The sequence below is a fragment of the Pleurodeles waltl genome, chromosome 4_2, assembly GCF_031143425.1.
Source record: "Pleurodeles waltl isolate 20211129_DDA chromosome 4_2, aPleWal1.hap1.20221129, whole genome shotgun sequence".
In the NCBI taxonomy this organism is placed as follows: domain Eukaryota; kingdom Metazoa; phylum Chordata; class Amphibia; order Caudata; family Salamandridae; genus Pleurodeles; species Pleurodeles waltl.
Window position 1 is genome coordinate 76,659,694 of NC_090443.1, and position 19,757 is coordinate 76,679,450.

A 19,757-nucleotide genomic window follows, 5' to 3' on the forward strand; every position below is an offset into this window, starting at 1 on the left:
TCACAGGTGAGAGCCGCACTCAAGTCATTATTCCACTAAATCAGACTTATAGGAAAAACCCTCAAATGGTTCCTCATTCAGTGCCAATCCAATGATGGCATTGGCACTGGTAAACTCAAGTCTGTACAATGACAATTACCTACCACCAGCCTATCAAATTAAAGGGACAGCAACAACTCTCAATGGTTGGAAAAGACCTGCCCTGGTAAATCTGACATTCCAAATCACTGATGCATTTGAGATCATGACCCATTGATTGATTCACAAAGGTAGGTTACACTTTTGAGTAACTTTAAACTATGTAGTAAGTTTGCTGCTTTTAGTATTTACTGACCCTGAGGGAAAACTTGTTACAAAAGCATCAGCTACATTACTTCACCCCAAGATTAAAGCAATTAGCTTTCTCGTGTGTGGATGGATGAAGTCCCTTCTCTGTACCCCTCCATCAATCTCTCTAAACCCCGCTTACTTCTCCCTAATCCCTTCCATTTTAGTAGTAAGTCTAGGCCGCTTCCCACCCACTCCCCTGTGTTCCTCCCAACATTTACTACTAAAATATGTACATACATATGTGGAGACTGCAATCAGGGTGCAGAACAATTTGCACATAAGTAGAGGCAAAACCTACATTGCGTAATATATTTTACAGTGTGCTTTGTACATATATATTCACAGGGCAATTTGAGAATCAGACCCACAGTGCCTACCTGTTCTATCTGCTTGACCCATCCTCCTTTCCCCTCCATGCCTATCCACTCCTCATGTATACAGTCTAAAATCCAATGCCTGTACTCTGCACATTAGGCATATCAAAATATGACTATTTTTTCATATTACATGCCTCGTGGTGCCTACTGGATTTGGTGAATGTAACCCCTACTGCCCAACTGTGGCACCAAATAGCGAGCAGCCTACTGTAACCCTGCCAGAGTCACCCAACTGTGTGCCAGCATCTGTCTTGTCATTACATGCTCCTCTCATTGTGACTGATACTGACTGATCTGATATTAATCAAATGTATCTACACTTACAATGTATACTAAGTCAACACCTCAGCACCTATTTACAGTAATTTCTGTAGCAAAATAAACGTAAACATTAACAGATACTGAGATTCACAACTTAGCGCTGTTGTAGGATGGTAGAGCTCATGTTTTTTTCCTGTGGAGGGAACGATTAGTCTGCCATGGGTGGGTATGCTAGGCACAGAATCGCAAATTTTAACATCTCTGACAGGAAGATAAGAGTCTTCACTGATGTAGAAGAGTGACCAAGGCTTTAAGGTGCAGGCACAAAACTGGCTGCCCCATTCTGGACTGCCTGTAGTCTACTCAGAAGAAACGTAGACATGCTTGGATAGAGCACATTGCCTTAGACCAGTGGTCTTCAAACTTTTCAATGCCGCACCCTTCCCCCTAGCGGGAAAAAAAGCATTGAAGCCCTTGTGAGCGCTGAAACTAACATTAATAATTATTGAATGTTTACCAATATTTAATTTAACATAGAAAACGTATTTACACAGAAAATAACATGTGACTCAAAATGTGCCTACTTGACTGGCCACCATCAGATGCAAAGTTATTCACTAATAATGTACTAATTACTAATATGTATTAAGAGTTTATATATATTTGAAAATGTAGGACTCTGTTACTCTACAGCTAAGTGTTATGAATTGTACTTGTGCTAACTAAAAGACTCAAAATAGCAAGGCCCCAGCTAAAATTGAATGACTGCCAAATACTGAAAGATGCAACGTAAGTAGAATGATCTTACGCCACTGTATAACAAATACTTTGTTTGAGTTTTAAACTTGTCCAAAACTCGTATTAATAAAGTGCATTTCTTCTGAGGAAATGTACGTACCTGAACTGTTTCTACTTCATTGTAACTGTTGACGCGAAGCATATGGGCAACCAACACTCTCATGAACTAACAATGGGCCTACTGACAGAGGATCTACAAATTGATTCTTATTGTATCATCTGATATACAAAGAACCAATCATTAACGTGTGAAAGTCTGTCTAGTATATCTCTCTGATATGTAGTAAACTTAATATTGGACAATTATTATCGCAAGATGCGTCTGACCAATGACAACGTGGGACAACTTTCACTTAACAGCACTGTTCTTGGAGTTCTGGGCCGTTCATTTCGCTATTAATTCCAGAGCCATTAATCTCAATCATTCCTTTGATACTCTTCACGAGACTCGTCTGTCACTTTGACACTCTCCTTCCTGCCTACTGACATTCTGGTACTTTGTTATTCTGAGTTATTTCTTATGCTCCATGCAATGATGCTGGTGCTTACGTTAGCGCTTGATGTTTAGAGACTGTAGCACTTTGCTGCCTGCCTTAGATAATTAACCTGATGGTTTGGAGTACTTAGAGCCCCGGTCCTGAACCATTTCCCCTTTTCCGAAAATCTCCTGTGTCCTGATGCGGATGTCCCTCTGATGAAGATAGCGCCGCTTGCTGATCCTTAAGGACAGGTATAAGGAAATAGGAAATGTATTGTTGATTGGCTTTTATTTTCTAGGTGCCAACTGCTGCTTTTGATAGAGCCATAGCTAGATGTTTTCCAAATTTGTGTTACTAAACCTTTTGCGTGAAGCCCAACATGCTAATGCTAATCTGGAGTTAGTGAGGAGTTTTTTTTCTGTGTTCATCTGTCTTTGTCAACAAACTGACAACAGTCACTTGCTGATCAAATGTATGTTATTACCATTGCGCAATTACTCTTGCTATAGATCTGTACTGTCGCTATTGAAAGTCTTGTTATTACTGCTTTGATAAAATTAAGATTCTTTAGGCATTTTGGTCAACCTGTGCTGTTTTTGTATCTTTACCATGTGGTTTTGAGACTGATTTCTGTGATCTTAGCATTGTTAATATAGGGAAATAAATATTCTAACTGATACTAAAAGGTGTGGTTATTCGTGGCCAAATAAGTCATGTTGCATACAGTTACTGACTCTAATGAATTACATTTTTATTTCGGTGATATTTATGTGATGTAAAGAGTTGATGGTGTGATCATCTTAAACCAGTCAGAGGTCCATCGGCCTAAGGATGCGTCCCCTTACTAGTTATCATAACTAAACAGATAAGGCTAGATGCGCTCACTCCCCCTCCTCCGAATTTTTCACAATTCTGTTAAATTGACAATGTTTACCTTTGTCTAGACTTACTTAAACATTGCAGTTAAGTTATGTTACTGTTTAAAAAATGCAACCAAATACATGGTGCCAGACATACTGCTCTGGTCAGGCATGCGTTACTACCATATAAAAGTATCTACAGTGTGATTATTAGAAGTAGGGGGGGGGGTTTGAAAAGTATTTGGAGTCCCTTTCCTTTTGACACAACTCCCAGCTTGGATACGAGTGACAAAACATGTTAGTAATGTCCCTTTACAGAGCGGCTTACTGTCGCTCATTTTTTAGCTTAAAACAAACCATACTGATTCTCTTGACCAGAGCCTGGCGCCTCCCTGAGATCATTTGAGGCTCCCCTAGGGCCAGCGCCCCGTCCAGTTTGAAGCCCCGCCTTAGACTAACCTTGATATGACAATAGTTGCAACAGCACTATTCTGGCTATCCAGGGTGGGACAGGGTTAACTTGATGTAAAATTATCAGATAATGTAAACAAGACTTGATAGGAGGCCACACGATGTTCCCTAAATGTCCCTTATTGTTCCTTCAGCGCTGCTTTTTCTTTGTTAACTTGACCTTTAACCAATTTTCCCTGTCCAGCCATGAACTGTCCTTATTCAAGACTGGAAAAACATGGTTGTTAAATACTCAAGTCCTACTGCAGTTCCAGTATAATCGAATCCCATTATCATAGGTTCATACAATGGAGTCTTATTGACTAGTTGAGATGTGCCAGAGACAAATGTCCTCCAGTCTACAGAGTAGCCACCGGGAGTTCGGTCCTTACCTTTGCCAAAATGAATTCATTGACTCCGACTCCAGAGTTTTCAGTAGGTCGGGCCTCTGTGCTTTTTGTGTGCATAATTGACGTAATCATTTTAGTAACTAATCTTCAGGTTGACCCACCTTGATGCTTCAGGCATAGGCTTACGTCTCTATTGAAAGTAGCCAAGAACAACCGATGACAGACAAAAAGGTGAATTACTTGTAATCCTATTTCTGCATCAAGGCCATTTTTTTAAACTTATTTCACAATCCACCTTGCTTCTTATTAAACCAGAAGTCTACTTGGAATTTGGTTGGACTGGATGTTTACTTTGACCTCTTAGTCAAAATGAAGTGCCTAACTTACACCCCTGTGCATTCTTAGACGGATGAACTTCTGGTATCATTAAAGTAACAATGACAAAATATTCAAATTTGTGGGTTGTTGCCTTTGGACACCATTCTCTGTTTTAAATTATTTTTCTTTTTTGACATTGTTTAACACTGTTTTCTGCCCTGTACAGTTTTCTGCATCTAAATGTTTTTTCCAACGCTCATCTCCTATTACTATTGACTTTAAAAAGGCAGATTGTGTTGCTTTTAATAAGAAATTTTTACTGTGAAATCTTTTTTTTTCTATTAAAATGTGTTCTGACCCGCACTTAGACTGCGATATTTTACCGTTAATGAATTGAAACAAAATACCCATAATGAGCATTAGGATTGTTCTTCTTTGACAAATATGTGCATTAGCTATGGCTTGCATCAGCTGTGCGGAGCTTCTTTTGAACTAAGTAAATTATTATTTTTTTAAAAGATCATATTTACCAAAGCCACTTAGCTGCTAGTGTACACAGAAAAACTTTCACACATCATCAGTCCAGGGGCAATATTACACATAAGGCACATTTTTCTTGTTTGCGTCAGGAGAACGTTAAAAAGGTGCGCCTACGCAAACAAAAAGAATGCAACATATTAGACTGAATGTGCTGCCCCCAGGACAGCTGCGGACGCGCACCGTCCTGGGGTCAGTGCATTTAAGTGAAGAACAGAGCAGCTTTGAAGCAGCAGAATGTGCTGTCCCCAGAACACCCACAAACTCATGCCCTCGAGTCAGCACATTCGAATGAAATACAGAGCGGCTTTGAAGCAGCTGCTCCGTGTTTCACTGAGCAGAAGGCAACCAGCCTGCACCTTTAAGACGGGTGAGGGATCCCCTTGTAGGCAGGTGAAGTCCTTCGGACCCTTCCTTTATCCCCTCCAGAAGGCTGCTATCAGGAGGCGCGCTGACAGTGCACCAACTTTTTGTGGCGCACTGTTAGTGCACCTCCTGAGAGCTTCTTTCCCATTGTGCAGTACAGTGCGGGTGCAGAACCAAAGAGATTTCCCCATTTACATGTGGCCACGCCTTAATGCAAGTGATGGAACGCCCTCTGATAATAGTGCTGGTGCTATCTGTATTACAGATGGGGTTTCACAAGCATCTGCGGCCCCTTCTGTAATACCAAAGTGCTGAGCAAGCACACAAGTTGGGCGCAAACTCCTGTCGCTTCCCTGGGTCGCTTTGTATAATAGGGTCCCAGATATTCTTTCTGGTATGCACATTAGGTTTCAACAAAAGAAATGTATCTTTGGGACAAGAATTAGACATACAAACCAATGACTTAATTACTTTATTAAATAGCACACACAACATTGTTCACAGAAACCAGGAGGAAGGGGCATTGGGTGGCGAGGAGGAAGGACTATTGTAACGAAACCTCCAGTGTATGAGTACTCCCATTAGCTTGGTGTTAGAGTCCTTGTTTAGGAGCTAGAATGCGCAAGGGAGAGAGGCACTGTTGCTGGCGTGAGCGTGGGGAGGCCTTCTGCTTGAAGGAAAGCAGGGGTTTGGTGTGTGAAGCATGAACCATTTCTTCTTGCAACTCCCATTTTGATAATGAAGTACACTAGCTTGGTCCTGTCACAAATTATCCTCCACATGGGGTGCGCACCACTAATGATCTCTTCAAGACTGGTCTTCCAAGCAGGTGGTGCCTGACTGACGAGGAAAGCGACAGATCAATGAAAGAAGACCGAATGGTAGAGTAACGGTAATGCTTTTTTGCCATTGTTGTGGTGGTGAAAGAGACTTCTCCAGTATACAAAAACACACACAAAATAAATGTTCAAGTGTGCTGGAGGACGTTTTGCACTTTGGTGGGGGGATTAAACGTTGCCTTAGTCTCAAAGGGTCCTGTTGGCATCTGGTCCTAGACCGAACGCTGAAACCTGAAAAAGAGACAGTGAGGTCGTCAGAGAGTAAAGAAAAGCATTTTATACGTTGGTTGGAGTGGAGTTTATCACTTTAATTTCCTTTACCAAACATGTAATATACATAGTCGACTGCCAACTCTACTGGCAATGCCTGCTGAGAATCACTGGCAGTCTGCTGTGTTCAATCTCAGAGTACCTCCTGTGAGCACTTACTACATATGTGCTGCACTTAATCATTAGCTGTAGGAAGTTGGCTCTGTATGTGCTATTTCAAAGTAAGGAATAGCATGCACAGAGTCCAAGGGTTCCCCTTAGAGGTAAAATAGTGGTAAAAAGAGATAATACTAATGCTCTATTTTGTGGTAGTGTGGTCGAGCAGTAGGCTTATCCAAGGAGTAGTGTTAAGCATTTGTTGTACATACACATAGACAATAAATGAGGTACACACACTCAGAGACAAATCCAGTCAATAGGTTTTGTTATAGAAAAATATCTTTTCTTAGTTTATTTTAAGAACCACAGGTTCAAATTTAACATGTAATATCTTGTTTGAAAGGAATTGCAGGTAAGTACATTAGGAACTTTGAATCATTTCAATTGCATGTATACTTTTCAAGTTATTCACAAATAGCTATTTCAAAAGTGGACACTGCAATTTTCACAGTTCCTGGGGGAGGTAAGTTTTTGTTAGTTTTACCAGGTAAGTAAGACACTTACAGGGTTCAGTTCTTGGTCCAAGGTAGCCCACCGTTGGGGGTTCAGAGCAACCCCAAAGTTACCACACCAGCAGCTCAGGGCCGGTCAGGTGCAGAGTTCAAAGTGGTGCCCAAAACGCATAGGCTAGAATGGAGAGAAGGGGGTGCCCCGGTTCCGGTCTGCTTGCAGGTAAGTACCCGCGTCTTCGGAGGGCAGACCAGGGGGGTTTTGTAGGGCACTGGGGGGGACACAAGCCCACACAGAAATTTCACCCTCAGCAGCGCGGGGGCGGCCGGGTGTAGTGTAGAAACAAGCGTCGGGTTTGCAATGTTAGTCTATGAGAGATCAACGGATCTCTTCAGCGCTGCAGGCATGCAAGGGGGGGCTTCCTCGGGGAAACCTCCACTTGGGCACGGGAGAGGGACTCCTGGGGGTCACTTCTCCAGTGAAAGTCCGGTCCTTCAGGTCCTGGGGGCTGCAGGAGCAGGGTCTTTTCCAGGCGTCGGGACTTAGGTTTCAGAGAGTCGCGGTCAGGGGAAGCCTCGGGATTCCCTCTGCAGGCGGCGCTGTGGGGGCTCAGGGGGGACAGGTTTTGGTACTCACAGTCGGAGAGTAGTCCGGGGGTCCTCCCTGAGGTGTTGGTTCTCCACCAGCCGAGTCGGGGTCGTCGGGTGCAGTGTTGCAAGTCTCACGCTTCTTGCGGGGAGTTGCAGGGTTCTTTAAAGCTGCTTCTGGAAACAAAGTTGCAGTCTTTTTGGAGCAGGTCCGCTGTCCTCGGGAGTTTCTTGTCTTTTTCGAAGCAGGGCAGTCCTCAGAGGATTCAGAGGTCGCTGGTCCCTTGGAAGGCGTCGCTGGAGCAGAGTTCTTTGGAAGGCAGGAGACAGGCCGGTGAGTTTCTGGAGCCAAGGCAGTTGTCGTCTTCTGGTCTTCCTCTGCAGGGGTTTTCAGCTAGGCAGTCCTTCTTCTTGTAGTTTGCAGGAATCTAATTTTCTAGGGTTCAGGGTAGCCCTTAAATACTAAATTTAAGGGCGTGTTTAGGTCTGGGGGGTTAGTAGCCAATGGCTACTAGCCCTGAGGGTGGGTACACCCTCTTTGTGCCTCCTCCCAAGGGGAGGGGGTCACAATCCTAACCCTATTGGGGGAATCCTCCATCTGCAAGATGGAGGATTTCTAAAAGTTAGAGTCACCTCAGCTCAGGACACCTTAGGGGCTGTCCTGACTGGCCAGTGACTCCTCCTTGTTGCTTTCTTTGTTCCCTCCAGCCTTGCCGCCAAAAGTGGGGGCCGTGGCCGGAGGGGGCGGGCAACTCCACTAAGCTGGAGTGCCCTGCTGGGCTGTGACAAAGGGGTGAGCCTTTGAGGCTCACCGCCAGGTGTCACAGCTCCTGCCTGGGGGAGGTGTTAGCATCTCCACCCAGTGCAGGCTTTGTTACTGGCCTCAGAGTGACAAAGGCACTCTCCCCATGGGGCCAGCAACATGTCTCTGGTGTGGCAGGCTGCTGGAACTAGTCAGCCTACACAGACAGTCGGTTAAGTTTCAGGGGGCACCTCTAAGGTGCCCTCTGTGGTGTATTTTACAATAAAATGTACACTGGCTTCAGTGTGCATTTATTGTGCTGAGAAGTTTGATACCAAACTTCCCAGTTTTCAGTGTAGCCATTATGGTGCTATGGAGTTCGTGTTTGACAAACTCCCAGACCATATACTCTTATGGCTACCCTGCACTTACAATGTCTAAGGTTTTGTTTAGACACTGTAGGGGTACCATGCTCATGCACTGGTACCCTCACCTATGGTATAGTGCACCCTGCCTTAGGGCTGTAAGGCCTGCTAGAGGGGTGACTGACCTATACTTGCATAGGCAGTGAGAGGCTGGCATGGCACCCTGAGGGGAGTGCCATGTCGACTTACTCGTTTTGTCCCCACTAGCACACACAAGCTGGCAAGCAGTGTGTCTGTGCTGAGTGAGGGGTCTCCAGGGTGGCATAAGACATGCTGCAGCCCTTAGAGACCTTCCTTGGCATCAGGGCCCTTGGTACTAGAAGTACCAGTTACAAGGGACTTATCTGGATGCCAGGGTCTGCCAATTGTGGATACAAAAGTACAGGTTAGGGAAAGAACACTGGTGCTGGGGCCTGGTTAGCAGGCCTCAGCACACTTTCAATTGTAAACATAGCATCAGCAAAGGCAAAAAGTCAGGGGGCAACCATGCCAAGGAGGCATTTCCTTACACAACCCCCCCCCCAAACGAAAGAGGATGAGACTAACCTTTCCCAAGAGAGTCTTCATTTTCTAAGTGGAAGAACCTGGAAAGGCCATCTGCATTGGCATGGGCAGTCCCAGGTCTGTGTTCCACTATAAAGTCCATTCCCTGTAGGGAGATGGACCACCTCAACAGTTTAGGATTTTCACCTTTCATTTGCATCAGCCATTTGAGAGGTCTGTGGTCAGTTTGAACTAGGAAGTGAGTCCCAAAGAGGTATGGTCTCAGCTTCTTCAGGGACCAAACCACAGCAAAGGCCTCCCTCTCAATGGCACTCCAACGCTGCTCCCTGGGGAGTAACCTCCTGCTAATGAAAGCAACAGGCTGGTCAAGGCCATCATCATTTGTTTGGGACAAAACTGCCCCTATCCCATGTTCAGAGGCATCTGTCTGCACAATGAACTGCTTAGAATAATCTGGAGCTTTTAGAACTGGTGCTGAGCACATTGCTTGTTTCAGGGTGTCAAAGGCCTGTTGGCATTCCACAGTCCAGTTCACTTTCTTGGGCATTTTCTTGGAGGTGAGTTCAGTGAGGGCTGTCACAATGGATCCATATCCCTTCACAAACCTCCTGTAGTACCCAGTCAAGCCAAGGAATGCCCTGACTTGAGTCTGGGTTTTTGGAGCTACCCAGTCCAGAATAGTCTGGATCTTGGGTTGGAGTGGCTGAACTTGGCCTCCACCTACAAGGTGGCCCAAGTAAACCACAGTTCCCTGCCCTATCTGGCATTTGGATGCCTTGATAGAGAGGCCTGCAGATTGCAGAGCCTTCAAAACCTTCTTCAGGTGGACCAGGTGATCCTGCCAGGTGGAGCTAAAGACAGCAATATCATCAAGATAAGCTGTGCTGAAGGACTCCAAGCCAGCAAGGACTTGATTCACCAACCTTTGGAAGGTGGCAGGGGCATTCTTTAAACCAAAGGGCATAACCGTAAACTGATAATGCCCATCAGGTGTGGAGAATGCTGTTTTCTCTTTCGCTCCAGGTGCCATTTTTATTTGCCAGTACCCTGCTGTCAAGTCAAAGGTACTTAGGAATTTGGCAGCACCTAATTTATCTATGAGCTCATCAGCTCTAGGAATTGGATGAGCATCTGTCTTGGTGACAGAATTGAGCCCTCTGTAATCCACACAAAACCTCATCTCTTTCTTTCCATCTTTGGTGTGAGGTTTGGGGACTAAGACCACTGGGCTAGCCCAGGGGCTGTCAGAGCGCTCAATTACTCCTAATTCCAGCATCTTGTGGACTTCCACCTTGATGCTTTCCTTAACATGGTCAGACTGTCTAAAGATTTTGTTTTTGACAGGCATGCTGTCTCCTGTGTCCACATCATGGGTACACAGGGGTGTCTGACCAGGGGTTAGGGAGAAGAGTTCAGGAAACTGTTGTAGGACTCTCCTACAATCAGCTTGCTGTTGGCTAGAGAGGGTGTCTGAGTAGATCACTCCATCTACTGAGCCATCTTTTGGGTCTGATGACAGAAGATCAGGGAGAGGTTCACTCTCTGCCTCCTGATCCTCATCTGTTACCATCAACAGATTCACATCAGCCCTGTCATGGAAGAGCTTAAGGCGGTTCACATGGATCACCCTCTTGGGGCTCCTGCTTGTGCCCAGGTCCACCAGGTAGGTGACCTGACTCTTCCTTTCTAGCACTGGGTAAGGGCCACTCCATTTGTCCTGGAGTGCCCTGGGAGCCACAGGCTCCAGAACCCAGACTTTCTGCCCTGGTTGGAACTCAACTAGTGCAGCCTTTTGGTCATACCAAAACTTCTGGAGCTGTTGGCTGGCCTCAAGGTTTTTGGTTGCCTTTTCCATGTACTCTGCCATTCTAGAGCGAAGGCCAAGTACATAGTCCACTATGTCTTGTTTAGGCTCATGAAGAGGTCTCTCCCAGCCTTCTTTAACAAGAGCAAGTGGTCCCCTTACAGGATGACCAAACAGAAGTTCAAAGGGTGAGAATCCTACTCCCTTCTGTGGCACCTCTCTGTAAGCAAAAAGCAGACATGGCAAGAGGACATCCCATCTCCTTTTGAGTTTTTCTGGGAGCCCCATGATCATGCCTTTTAATGTCTTGTTGAATCTCTCAACTAAGCCATTAGTTTGTGGATGGTATGGTGTAGTGAATTTGTAAGTCACTCCACACTCATTCCACATGTGTTTTAGGTATGCTGACATGAAGTTGGTACCTCTGTCAGACACCACCTCCTTAGGGAAACCCACTCTGGTAAAGATACCAATGAGGGCCTTGGCTACTGCAGGGGCAGTAGTCGACCTAAGGGGAATAGCTTCAGAATACCTAGTAGCATGATCCACTACTACTAGGATGTACATATTTCCTGAGGCTGTGGGAGGTTCCAGTGGACCAACTATGTCCACACCCACTCTTTCAAAGGGGACCCCCACCACTGGAAGTGGAATGAGGGGGGCCTTTGGGTGCCCACCTGTCTTACCACTGGATTGACAGGTGGGGCAGGAGAGGCAAAACTCCTTAACCTTCTGGGACATATTGGGCCAGTAGAAGTGGTTGACTAACCTCTCCCACGTCTTGGTTTGTCCCAAATGCCCAGCAAGGGGAATATCATGGGCTAAGGTCAGAATAAACTCTCTGAACGACTGAGGCACTACCACTCTCCTAGTGGCACCAGGTTTGGGGTCTCTGGCCTCAGTGTACAGGAGTCCATCTTCCCAATAGACCCTATGTGTTCCATTTTTCTTGCCCTTGGACTCTTCAGCAGCTTGCTGCCTAAGGCCTTCAAGAGAGGGACAGGTTTCTTGTCCCTTACACAGCTCCTCCCTTGAGGGTCCCCCTGGGCCTAAGAGCTCAACCTGATAAGGTTCAAGCTCCAAAGGCTCAGTTCCCTCAGAGGGCAGAACTTCTTCCTGAGAAGAGAGGTTCTCTTTTTCTGACTGTGTTGCAGTTGGTTTCCCAACTGACTTTCCTTTTCTCTTGGTAGGCTGGGCCATTTTTCCAGACTCCAGCTCTACTTTTTCACCCTGTGCCTTGCATTGTGCTCTTGTTTTTACACACACCAGTTCAGGGATACCCAGCATGGCTGCATGGGTTTTTAGTTCTACCTCAGCCCATGCTGAGGACTCCAGGTCATTTCCAAGCAGACAGTCTACTGGGATGTTTGAGGAGACCACCACCTGTTTCAGGCCATTGACCCCTCCCCATTCTAAAGTTACCATTGCCATGGGATGTGCTTTAGTTTGATTGTCAGCATTGGTGACTGTATAAGTTTTTCCAGTCAGGTATTGGCCAGGGGAAACCAGTTTCTCTGTCACCATGGTGACACTGGCACCTGTATCCCTCAGGCCCTCTACACTTGTCCCATTAATAAAGAGCTGCTGCCTGTATTTTTGCATGTTAGGAGGCCAGGCAGCTAGTGTGGCTAAATCCTCCCCACCCTCAGAGACTAGAGTAGCTTCAGTGTGGACCCTGATTTGCTCTGGGCACACTGTTGATCCCACTTGGAGACTAGCCATTCCAGTGTTACCTGGATTGGAGTTTGGAGTGGAACTTTTCTTGGGACAGGCCTTGTCTCCAGTTTGGTGTCCAGACTGACTTCAGTTTCGACACCAGGCCTTTTTGGGATCAAAGTTTTTACCCTTGTACCCAGGATTGTTTTGTGAAGAGGCTCTGGGCCCACCCTCCTGTGCAGGTTTTTGGGGGCCTGTAGAAGACTCTTGACTATTTTTATTTTCGGCTGTCTCACCACCTTTCCCCTGGGGAGGTTTTGTGACCCCTTTCTTTTGGTCACCCCCTGTGGAAGTTTTGGACACCCTAGTCTTGACCCAATGGTCCGCCTTCTTTCCCAATTCTTGGGGAGAAATTGGTCCTAGGTCTACCAGATGCTGATGCAGTTTATCATTGAAACAATTACTTAACAGGTGTTCTTTCACAAATAAATTGTACAGCCCATCATAATTACTTACACCACTGCCTTGAATCCAACCATCTAGTGTTTTTACTGAGTAGTCTACAAAGTCAACCCAGGTCTGGCTCGAGGATTTTTGAGCCCCCCTGAATCTAATCCTATACTCCTCAGTGGAGAATCCAAAGCCCTCAATCAGGGTACCCTTCATGAGGTCATAAGATTCTGCATCTTTTCCAGAGAGTGTGAGGAGTCTATCCCTACAATTTCCTGTGAACATTTCCCAAAGGAGAGCACCGCAGTGAGATCTGTTCACTTTTCTGGTTACACAAGCCCTCTCAAAAGCTGTGAACCATTTGGTGATGTCATCACCATCTTCATATTTAGTTACAATCCCTTTAGGGATTTTCAACATGTCAGGAGAATCTCTGACCCTATTTATGTTGCTGCCACCATTGATGGGTCCTAGGCCCATCTCTTGTCTTTCCCTCTCTATGGCTAGGATCTGTCTTTCCAAAGCCAATCTTTTGGCCATCCTGGCTAACTGGATGTCCTCTTCACTGGAGTTATCCTCAGTGATTTCAGAGGTGTTGGTCTCTCCTGTGAGGGAACCAGCATCTCTGACTATTATTTTTGGAGTCAGGGTTTGAGAGACCCTGTTCTCCCTAGATAGGACTGGTAGGGGGGAATTTTCCTCCAAGTCACTATCCTCTTCCTCTGAGTTGCCACCCTCAGAGGGGTTGGCCTTTTCAAACTCTGCCAAAAGCTCCTGGAGCTGTATTTTGGTAGGTTTGGGGCCCATTGTTATTTTCTTTATTTTACAGAGTGACCTTAGCTCCCTCATCTTAAGATGGAGGTAAGGTGTGGTGTCGAGTTCCACCACAGTCACATCTGTGCTAGACATTTTGCTTCTAAAAGTTGGAATACTTTTTAAGAATCTACAACTGGTTCTAGAATCTAATTCAAACTTTTACAAACTTTTAAACTCTAAAAGAAATGCTAAACAGGATCTAACACAAGGCCCTAGCAGGTCTTTTAAGAATTTAGAAAACTTTTCAAATTGCAAAAATCAATTTCTAATGATAATTTTGGAATTTGTCGTGTGATCAGGTATTGGCTGAGTAGTCCAGCAAATGCAAAGTCTTGTACCCCACCGCTGATCCACCAATGTAGGAAGTTGGCTCTGTATGTGCTATTTCAAAGTAAGGAATAGCATGCACAGAGTCCAAGGGTTCCCCTTAGAGGTAAAATAGTGGTAAAAAGAGATAATACTAATGCTCTATTTTGTGGTAGTGTGGTCGAGCAGTAGGCTTATCCAAGGAGTAGTGTTAAGCATTTGTTGTACATACACATAGACAATAAATGAGGTACACACACTCAGAGACAAATCCAGTCAATAGGTTTTGTTATAGAAAAATATATTTTCTTAGTTTATTTTAAGAACCACAGGTTCAAATTTAACATGTAATATCTTGTTTGAAAGGTATTGCAGGTAAGTACATTAGGAACTTTGAATCATTTCAATTGCATGTATACTTTTCAAGTTATTCACAAATAGCTATTTCAAAAGTGGACACAGTGCAATTTTCACAGTTCCTGGGGGAGGTAAGTTTTTGTTAGTTTTACCAGGTAAGTAAGACACTTACAGGGTTCAGTTCTTGGTCCAAGGTAGCCCACCGTTGGGGGTTCAGAGCAACCCCAAAGTCACCACACCAGCAGCTCAGGGCCGGTCAGGTGCAGAGTTCAAAATGGTGCCCAAAACGCATAGGCTAGAATGGAGAGAAGGGGGTGCCCCGGTTCCGGTCTGCTTGCAGGTAAGTACCCGCGTCTTCGGAGGGCAGACCAGGGGGGTTTTGTAGGGCACCGGGGGGGACACAAGCCCACACAGAAATGTCACCCTCAGCAGCGCGGGGGCGGCCGGGTGCAGTGTAGAAACAAGCGTTGGGTTTGCAATGTTAGTCTATGAGAGATCAACGGATCTCTTCAGCGCTGCAGGCAGGCAAGGGGGGGGCTTCCTCGGGGAAACCTCCACTTGGGCAAGGGAGAGGGACTCCTGGGGGTCACTTCTCCAGTGAAAGTCCGGTCCTTCAGGTCCTGGGGGCTGCGGGAGCAGGGTCTTTTCCAGGCGTCGGGACTTAGGTTTCAGAGAGTCGCGGTCAGGGGAAGCCTCGGGATTCCCTCTGCAGGCGGCGCTGTGGGGGCTCAGGGGGGACAGGTTTTGGTACTCACAGTCGGAGAGTAGTCCGGGGGTCCTCCCTGAGGTGTTGGTTCTCCACCAGCCGAGTCGGGGTCGTCGGGTGCAGTGTTGCAAGTCTCACGCTTCTTGCGGGGAGTTGCAGGGTTCTTTAAAGCTGCTTCTGGAAACAAAGTTGCAGTCTTTTTGGAGCAGGTCCGCTGTCCTCGGGAGTTTCTTGTCTTTTTCGAAGCAGGGCAGTCCTCAGAGGATTCAGAGGTCGCTGGTCCCTTGGAAGGCGTCGCTGGAGCAGAGTTCTTTGGAAGGCAGGAGACAGGCCGGTGAGTTTCTGGAGCCAAGGCAGTTGTCGTCTTCTGGTCTTCCTCTGCAGGGGTTTTCAGCTAGGCAGTCCTTCTTCTTGTAGTTTGCAGGAATCTAATTTTCTAGGGTTCAGGGTAGCCCTTAAATACTAAATTTAAGGGCGTGTTTAGGTCTGGGGGGTTAGTAGCCAATGGCTACTAGCCCTGAGGGTGGGTACACCCTCTTTGTGCCTCCTCCCAAGGGGAGGGGGTCACAATCCTAACCCTATTGGGGGAATCCTCGATCTGCAAGATGGAGGATTTCTAAAAGTTAGAGTCACCTCAGCTCAGGACACCTTAGGGGCTGTCCTGACTGGCCAGTGACTCCTCCTTGTTGCTTTCTTTGTTCCCTCCAGCCTTGCCGCCAAAAGTGGGGGCCGTGGCCGGAGGGGGCGGGCAACTCCACTAAGCTGGAGTGCCCTGCTGGGCTGTGACAAAGGGGTGAGCCTTTGAGGCTCACCGCCAGGTGTCACAGCTCCTGCCTGGGGGAGGTGTTAGCATCTCCACCCAGTGCAGGCTTTGTTACTGGCCTCAGAGTGACAAAGGCACTCTCCCCATGGGGCCAGCAACATGTCTCTGGTGTGGCAGGCTGCTGGAACTAGTCAGCCTACACAGACAGTCGGTTAAGTTTCAGGGGGCACCTCTAAGGTGCCCTCTGTGGTGTATTTTACAATAAAATGTACACTGGCTTCAGTGTGCATTTATTGTGCTGAGAAGTTTGATACCAAACTTCCCAGTTTTCAGTGTAGCCATTATGGTGCTGTGGAGTTCGTGTTTGACAAACTCCCAGACCATATACTCTTATGGCTACCCTGCACTTACAATGTCTAAGGTTTTGTTTAGACACTGTAGGGGTACCATGCTCATGCACTGGTACCCTCACCTATGGTATAGTGCACCCTGCCTTAGGGCTGTAAGGCCTGCTAGAGGGGTGACTGACCTATACTTGCATAGGCAGTGAGAGGCTGGCATGGCACCCTGAGGGGAGTGCCATGTCGACTTACTCGTTTTGTCCCCACTAGCACACACAAGCTGGCAAGCAGTGTGTCTGTGCTGAGTGAGGGGTCTCCAGGGTGGCATAAGACATGCTGCAGCCCTTAGAGACCTTCCTTGGCATCAGGGCCCTTGGTACTAGAAGTACCAGTTACAAGGGACTTATCTGGATGCCAGGGTCTGCCAATTGTGGATACAAAAGTACAGGTTAGGGAAAGAACACTGGTGCTGGGGCCTGGTTAGCAGGCCTCAGCACACTTTCAATTGTAAACATAGCATCAGCAAAGGCAAAAAGTCAGGGGGCAACCATGCCAAGGAGGCATTTCCTTACACAACCCCCCCCCCAAACGAAAGAGGATGAGACTAACCTTTCCCAAGAGAGTCTTCATTTTCTAAGTGGAAGAACCTGGAAAGGCCATCTGCATTGGCATGGGCAGTCCCAGGTCTGTGTTCCACTATAAAGTCCATTCCCTGTAGGGAGATGGACCACCTCAACAGTTTAGGATTTTCACCTTTCATTTGCATCAGCCATTTGAGAGGTCTGTGGTCAGTTTGAACTAGGAAGTGAGTCCCAAAGAGGTATGGTCTCAGCTTCTTCAGGGACCAAACCACAGCAAAGGCCTCCCTCTCAATGGCACTCCAACGCTGCTCCCTGGGGAGTAACCTCCTGCTAATGAAAGCAACAGGCTGGTCAAGGCCATCATCATTTGTTTGGGACAAAACTGCCCCTATCCCATGTTCAGAGGCATCTGTCTGCACAATGAACTGCTTAGAATAATCTGGAGCTTTTAGAACTGGTGCTGAGCACATTGCTTGTTTCAGGGTGTCAAAGGCCTGTTGGCATTCCACAGTCCAGTTCACTTTCTTGGGCATTTTCTTGGAGGTGAGTTCAGTGAGGGCTGTCACAATGGATCCATATCCCTTCACAAACCTCCTGTAGTACCCAGTCAAGCCAAGGAATGCCCTGACTTGAGTCTGGGTTTTTGGAGCTACCCAGTCCAGAATAGTCTGGATCTTGGGTTGGAGTGGCTGAACTTGGCCTCCACCTACAAGGTGGCCCAAGTAAACCACAGTTCCCTGCCCTATCTGGCATTTGGATGCCTTGATAGAGAGGCCTGCAGATTGCAGAGCCTTCAAAACCTTCTTCAGGTGGACCAGGTGATCCTGCCAGGTGGAGCTAAAGACAGCAATATCATCAAGATAAGCTGTGCTGAAGGACTCCAAGCCAGCAAGGACTTGATTCACCAACCTTTGGAAGGTGGCAGGGGCATTCTTTAAACCAAAGGGCATAACCGTAAACTGATAATGCCCATCAGGTGTGGAGAATGCTGTTTTCTCTTTCGCTCCAGGTGCCATTTTTATTTGCCAGTACCCTGCTGTCAAGTCAAAGGTACTTAGGAATTTGGCAGCACCTAATTTATCTATGAGCTCATCAGCTCTAGGAATTGGATGAGCATCTGTCTTGGTGACAGAATTGAGCCCTCTGTAATCCACACAAAACCTCATCTCTTTCTTTCCATCTTTGGTGTGAGGTTTGGGGACTAAGACCACTGGGCTAGCCCAGGGGCTGTCAGAGCGCTCAATTACTCCTAATTCCAGCATCTTGTGGACTTCCACCTTGATGCTTTCCTTAACATGGTCAGACTGTCTAAAGATTTTGTTTTTGACAGGCATGCTGTCTCCTGTGTCCACATCATGGGTACACAGGGGTGTCTGACCAGGGGTTAGGGAGAAGAGTTCAGGAAACTGTTGTAGGACTCTCCTACAATCAGCTTGCTGTTGGCTAGAGAGGGTGTCTGAGTAGATCACTCCATCTACTGAGCCATCTTTTGGGTCTGATGACAGAAGATCAGGGAGAGGTTCACTCTCTGCCTCCTGATCCTCATCTGTTACCATCAACAGATTCACATCAGCCCTGTCATGGAAGAGCTTAAGGCGGTTCACATGGATCACCCTCTTGGGGCTCCTGCTTGTGCCCAGGTCCACCAGGTAGGTGACCTGACTCTTCCTTTCTAGCACTGGGTAAGGGCCACTCCATTTGTCCTGGAGTGCCCTGGGAGCCACAGGCTCCAGAACCCAGACTTTCTGCCCTGGTTGGAACTCAACTAGTGCAGCCTTTTGGTCATACCAAAACTTCTGGAGCTGTTGGCTGGCCTCAAGGTTTTTGGTTGCCTTTTCCATGTACTCTGCCATTCTAGAGCGAAGGCCAAGTACATAGTCCACTATGTCTTGTTTAGGCTCATGAAGAGGTCTCTCCCAGCCTTCTTTAACAAGAGCAAGTGGTCCCCTTACAGGATGACCAAACAGAAGTTCAAAGGGTGAGAATCCTACTCCCTTCTGTGGCACCTCTCTGTAAGCAAAAAGCAGACATGGCAAGAGGACATCCCATCTCCTTTTGAGTTTTTCTGGGAGCCCCATGATCATGCCTTTTAATGTCTTGTTGAATCTCTCAACTAAGCCATTAGTTTGTGGATGGTATGGTGTAGTGAATTTGTAAGTCACTCCACACTCATTCCACATGTGTTTTAGGTATGCTGACATGAAGTTGGTACCTCTGTCAGACACCACCTCCTTAGGGAAACCCACTCTGGTAAAGATACCAATGAGGGCCTTGGCTACTGCAGGGGCAGTAGTCGACCTAAGGGGAATAGCTTCAGAATACCTAGTAGCATGATCCACTACTACTAGGATGTACATATTTCCTGAGGCTGTGGGAGGTTCCAGTGGACCAACTATGTCCACACCCACTCTTTCAAAGGGGACCCCCACCACTGGAAGTGGAATGAGGGGGGCCTTTGGGTGCCCACCTGTCTTACCACTGGATTGACAGGTGGGGCAGGAGAGGCAAAACTCCTTAACCTTCTGGGACATATTGGGCCAGTAGAAGTGGTTGACTAACCTCTCCCACGTCTTGGTTTGTCCCAAATGCCCAGCAAGGGGAATATCATGGGCTAAGGTCAGAATAAACTCTCTGAACGACTGAGGCACTACCACTCTCCTAGTGGCACCAGGTTTGGGGTCTCTGGCCTCAGTGTACAGGAGTCCATCTTCCCAATAGACCCTATGTGTTCCATTTTTCTTGCCCTTGGACTCTTCAGCAGCTTGCTGCCTAAGGCCTTCAAGAGAGGGACAGGTTTCTTGTCCCTTACACAGCTCCTCCCTTGAGGGTCCCCCTGGGCCTAAGAGCTCAACCTGATAAGGTTCAAGCTCCAAAG

At 46.8% G+C, this 19,757-nt stretch overlaps 1 protein-coding gene across 1 annotated transcript in view; it reads right to left on the reverse strand.

Moving 5' to 3' along the window:
- Window positions 1-5,585: 5,585 nt before the first annotated feature.
- The window catches only part of TAC3 (tachykinin precursor 3), a 144,783-nt gene continuing 130,611 nt past the window's right edge, over window positions 5,586-19,757 (reverse strand). Inside the window, exon 7 of the mRNA XM_069230769.1 lies at window positions 5,586-6,196. Coding sequence (XP_069086870.1) covers window positions 6,178-6,196 — 19 coding nt within the window. The 3' untranslated portion in view covers window positions 5,586-6,177. The remainder of the gene's footprint in view (window positions 6,197-19,757) is intronic.